The sequence below is a fragment of the Panthera pardus genome, unplaced genomic scaffold, assembly GCF_024362965.1.
Source record: "Panthera pardus isolate Hobbes unplaced genomic scaffold, ASM2436296v1 HiC_scaffold_333, whole genome shotgun sequence".
NCBI classification, from domain to species: domain Eukaryota; kingdom Metazoa; phylum Chordata; class Mammalia; order Carnivora; family Felidae; genus Panthera; species Panthera pardus.
The window spans coordinates 172,536-177,940 of record NW_026526914.1 but is presented as its reverse complement, the minus strand read 5'-3'; the positions used below and the strand labels follow the sequence as shown (position 1 = coordinate 177,940).

The following is a 5,405-nucleotide window of genomic DNA, read 5'->3' as shown; positions in this document are numbered from 1 at the left end:
CAGACACACACACATACACACACACACACACACACACACACACACACACACACACACACACACACACACACACACATACAGGACAGGTGAGAGTCTTATCTTGGCCCTGAGTAAGGTTGCTTGAATGTTTCCAAACGGAAAGTAGGATGGGAGGGTGTGATAAGCTGTGCCAAAGCTGACAAGGGGATCCAGAAGCCAGACAACATGTGGGATGGTGGTAGGAGGCCTGAGGGTGGGGTTCATGGTCCGGGAATGACAGTTGTCACCGTGCTATGTGATAAGCCAGCTTTGGTTGTCCCGCTTTGCTCATTCTTTTTGTCTAGCCCCCTTCCCACCTTCAGGCTCCCCAAAGGGGCAAAGCCTCTTTGACACGTTACTTCTTAAGACTCCCTGTCTCAGGCTGATGCCCTTTTGACCTGGGGTCACCTCCTGTGCCGCTGTGAGTCTCGGTGCCTCCATGCAGAAGAGAATTGTGCCCTGGACCCCATGACACACATTTCCGTGCCCACACCCTTGGCTGCTCACCTCTTTCCCTCTCAGTTCTCTCTCCTGGGGCCTCCTTCATCTTGAAATACGGCAGGGGGTTGGGCCAAAGATCCTCTATGATTATCTGGTAGGGGAGACAGGCCAGGCCTCAGGTAGCTATCCCACGCAGTGGGGGAACCCATGAAAATCACCTCCCTTCCTTGTTACAGGGCCCCACCTCAGCAATCCTGCTAGAGCCGGCAAAGCTGTGGTCAGAGAACCAGTTGAAGAAGTTGAGGCTGCTGTTGTCATGCCTGCGTCTGTAGGCCTCCTGTCTGTACCTTGGGTACCACTGGATGGGACTGGAATGAGACGCCCTATACCCTGCAGGAAGACGAGTATGTGAGAAGGCGCCAGAGAACTAATCACATTCAACCCTGCACCCACTGCCGCCCATGCAGTCAGTGGACACTTACCATCAAGGCCTAGGACATACTCCTTCGTAACGACTTCATTCTGGAAGTAGGAGTTCTTGCCAAAAAACAGCAGGATCTTCCGGCATTCCCTGGGAAACTTGTGTTCCTCCACCTGCCGTGGTACAGTGGGGCAGAAATGTGAAATCTTGTTCCAGGAGACCCGCCCTCCCCTGAGGAAGGAACACATCACTTCTCCCCACCACCTCCCCTCCCCACACAGCCAGCCACCCACACCACCTCCCACTCCCAGGCCGACCTTCAAATTGGTCATGTGGCGAAGCATGCTTTCATCGGGCTTACTAATCAGGGCTGACATCTGAGGGTGGTTCACAAACTGCCGCAGGTCAAAGAGCCTTCAGGTGCTGGGCGTGAGAGAGCTCGAACCAGAGAACCAGTGTGGACAGCATCCAGGCGTCCTCCCCCCGGGACTGGCGTCCTCCCCCAGGGTCTCAAGCCCTCCCCACAGGCTGCGTCCAGGCCCACGGGGTCTCAGGATCGCGCAGGGCTCTGCTAGACACGCACAGGAGGCTGTGCATGCCCAGACGCCCGCAACCACGCCTAGCTTTGTGTGCTCGTGAGGACACTGAGGACGCTTACTTCCACACAGCCAGACAGCACACATCCGGTCTCGCGCCGACCAGTGGGCATTCACATCGCCTTCCCCGCAGCAAGATGCTTAGCGGGACCCAGAAACGTGCCCCCACGCGGCTTTGTGTGGGAAGAAGCCCTCGGTCATTTCCCCGACCTGGCCTGGACCTCCACCGCCACTCCCCACTCTCCCAGCGCTGTTTCCGTGCCAGGTGCGACGTAAAGCACACATGCCTCCCCCACCCCGGCACTGCCCTCCTCCCACACTCATTGCAGAGCCAGGACCACCGGATGGGATCACGTTTGCACGTTCCCGGCCACTGGAGCGTGGCTTAGCTCCAGTCCCTGTCCTGGGTTCCTCTAAATGGCACCTCCCTTTCCTTCCTCTTGCGCAAGCCCAGCCCCCTGTGGACCCTCCACCAGCAGCAGGAAGGATACAGCCTTGGCCCAGAAACCACGGATGCCCTGGATAAGGGCACCTCTCTGCTGCAGATGTCGCTGCCGCCTCTGCCACATCCTGAGTTTGAGTCGAGCGTGCTCCCGGCTGGCTTGTTTATTCACCGGCTGTAGCTCTATCTGAAGGGCCTCCAGAGCCTCCAGAGCCTCCAGTGGGGAAGGGCAAGGACGGAGGCCTGACTCTACCTGCTCCTTCTTAGCCTGCTTCACCTGCAGCTCCTGGGCTTCTTCCACCCATCGGCCTTCCTGCTCACTCGGCTTCTGTTCCTCCTCCACCCGCTCCTCCTTGTCCTCCTTGCCCTCCACCTCCTCCTCGCCCTGCTGCTGCTCCTCCAGCGCTTCCTTCTCCTGCTCCTCTTCCTCCTCGGTTTGCAATTCTGCTCTCCCTTTAATGGCTCGCACGCCTTCCCTTCCTCCTCCTGCTCCTCCTCCTGGTCCCCTTCCCCTGCCACTGCCGCCGCCAATGCCTCCACCGCCACCGCCGCGGCCGGCGCCGTGGCCGCCGCCGCGCCCGCTTCTATACCCTGCTGCTCCTGCTCCTCCCCTTTCATTTCCGCCAACTCCTCCTCCTTCCGCTCTTCCTCCTTCTGCTTGGGCTTCTGCTGCTCCTCCTCCTTCTAATCTTTTACTCCTGCTGCCTCTCCCCCTCTTCCTCCTCCTCCTCCTCCTCCTTCTGCTCTTCTGGTCCTGCTGCTCCCCCTCGCCCTTCAGGTCCTCCTCCTCGTGAACTTGGACCTTCTCCTTCCCCGGCTCCTGCTCCTCGTCCTCCTCCCCCTTCTTCCTCTGCTCATGCCCCTCTGCCCCAGGCGCGTCCTCTTCCGCGGCCGCCACCTCAACCTCCTCCTCCGCCAGGCCCCACAGCGCCTCCACCGCCACTATGTCATGCACCAGCGGCACCGATATCTCGCTGGGGCCGCCCACCTGCCTCTCGGGTCGGGCCTGGCCTTCCTGCACAGGCTGTTCGCTTGTGGCCTGCGAGCCTTCGGCCTGCGGCACCTCCGGCCCTGCCGGAGACCCAGTGTCCCCACGGGCCCTCGTCTCTCGACCGCCCCGTTCCCGGTCGAAGGCGGCATGGGGGCTCCGGGCATCCCCAGTGTTTCGGAAACACGAGTCGCGCAACATGCGGCCCCGGCCCGAGACACCAACTGTGGCTCCTACCGACGACGAAGCGGGAGGTGAAAGCACGGCCCCCCTCCCCAGACCCAGTGAGTGGAGCCCTGAGGGCAATGGCTGGCAACTCGCTCCCCCTTCCTCCCAGAGCCCAAAGGTCGAGGGGGCGCATGCGCATGCGCATGGTGCTGTACCCAGGATGCCTCGGCGGTGGCTATCGCTATGCCGATGCTGCCTCGGAGGCCTTTGTGGTGAGAGGTGTGCGCCTGCGGCTTTGAGGCTGAGGGAGCTCCAAGCCACGCCCAGGCCGCTTCACTGCCTTCAGGACCAATCATAGGGACGGTGGCGTGCGTGGCTTCGGCGGTCCCGCCCCTAGGTCACCCGGAAACTGGGGCGCGTCTGTTGCATAGGCAGGAAGGCTCTGGGCCCCGTGCAGTGCAACTCCTCCGGGGGGCTTGCAGCCGGCCCTCTGTGCGCTCTGGGTGCCCTGTTTGGCTTCTGGCCATGCGAAAGCGACCTTTGCATTCCACGCTGCGCTGGGCACGCGGCTATCTACACACACGGGTAAAGGGGGACCTCCCCGCTTTGCCCATTTACACCGCCACCTTTGTTCATTGTGCCCCTAGTCCGACAAATCCACTCAGCGGATCACCTTGGCTGTCCGGGAGACGCATGTCAGCTGTGCGCCTGCTGTCTGTGCACCCCGGTTTTCCATCTGCTCAGCCTCCTTTGCATACTCTCTACGTCCATCCTTGCTCCCAGAAGACATGTATGTCATGACAGCAGTCTAGCAGTGCACCGGCTAGGGAAGGTCGGTGACCAGAGGTGTGTGACGTGGAGAGGACGCCACACTAGGGGAGGCTGCGTATCATGCGCGCCGCTCTTGCCGTTTGTCCCCGTTGCCTGGAAAGTGACACACTGGCAAGCACACACCCCCCTCTCATGATGGGCTGCCCATTGCTCCCGTGTGTGGCAGTGCACAGGAAAGACCCGTGACCGTGGGCCCTGGGATTCCTGGAGCTTGTGTCTGTCCCACAGACAGCGGTCCCCTTCCTCCCACAATGCTTGGCCATCTTCTCACAGGGACCCTCCCCAGGCCTTCGTTGGCCGTATGTCTGTTCATCCTGGTCCCATTTCCTTTACCACTCACTTAGGCGGCAGGCTGCCATGAGCGTGGGCGCTGGCTCAAAACACTGTCCCCCTGTGCCACAGGCAGCGTGATTTCAAGGGTCTCCAAGAGGTATCGGGGGGTTGGGGGATGCAGTGTTGGGACCCAAGTGAGGGACACGCCCCAGGGTCTACATGAAGCCACATGACCACTTTGGGGAAGCAATAAGCTGCAGACGGTGTGCAGTGAGGGCGATGATGTGGTCTCCCTCCCTGTCAGGGCAGTGGTGATGTGGACTCCCTGCCGGTCTATGTCAGACAGCATAAGCTACACACACACACACCACACAGAGCCACTGCAGGATTGGAGGCTCGAGATGCATTGCCTGGCCAGGCACCACACTCATGCATTGCCTTTTCCCTTTGGTGGAATGCAGTGTTCCCCTACCTCTTTATGGGACCAGGAGGCTGCCAGGCAGGCGGGGGATTCTAGGATTTCCAAATTCGTGTGCCGGGCCCTCTGGCCAACATGTTGCTTCCGTGACACAGAAGAGGTTCCTCCAGACTCGCTGGGCTATGTCAGGATACGAACGGGGTACAGAAATGCTCCAGGGTGGCTGTGATATATGAGGCAGCACACCACCGCTTCAGGTGACAGCAATGCATAGAAACGCAGGTGGATGGGGGGAGGCTGAACAGGTGGTAGGGGGCTGAGAGGGGGTGGCCAGTGTGACCGACAGAGAGGCAAACTCTTACCCAGAAAGGGAGAGGAACAGGTCCAGTGGTGAGCCCTCAAGCTGCCCTCAGCAGAGGACGTAGCGGGTGGGCAAGACAGGAAAGCAGGCCCAGACCCTGGTGCACCTGACCTATGCAACTCACTCCCTCCAGAGAAATGGGGCCTGTCAAACTCCCACGCATCGCCGGGAGACCCCGTGGCAGGAACGTGGGAACAAATCTGGGTCCCAGGTGCAGGGACTGTCTGGGACAAGCAGGCAATGCCTTTCAGTTTGAACAACACCTACCACAGTATTGGGGTCCCGGGGCCGGGCCCCAACTTCGCAAGGGACTCTAGACCAGCCAGGCCTGTCTCTGCAGGGTCATCCAGGAGGATGTTCACCGAGACACATACCCTGGCTGGGACCACAAGGCCTTGCGATGATCCCCAAGGCCGCTCCAGGAGCAGGGCCAGGCTTACTCATGCTC

General features: G+C 60.5%; 1 protein-coding gene across 1 annotated transcript; it reads right to left on the bottom strand.

Moving 5' to 3' along the window:
• Window positions 1–559: 559 nt before the first annotated feature.
• Window positions 560–3,107, bottom strand: LOC128774534 (testis-specific Y-encoded protein 3-like; the record flags this gene model as incomplete). The annotated part of the gene is made up of 6 exons (XM_053893600.1): window positions 2,925–3,107; window positions 1,968–2,126; window positions 1,198–1,275; window positions 942–1,053; window positions 704–849; window positions 560–610 (listed from the first exon to the last, which is right to left on the bottom strand). Coding segments are annotated over exons 1-6 (729 nt in total), but the record flags the coding sequence as incomplete, so codon positions are not given.
• Window positions 3,108–5,405: the final 2,298 nt, after the last annotated feature.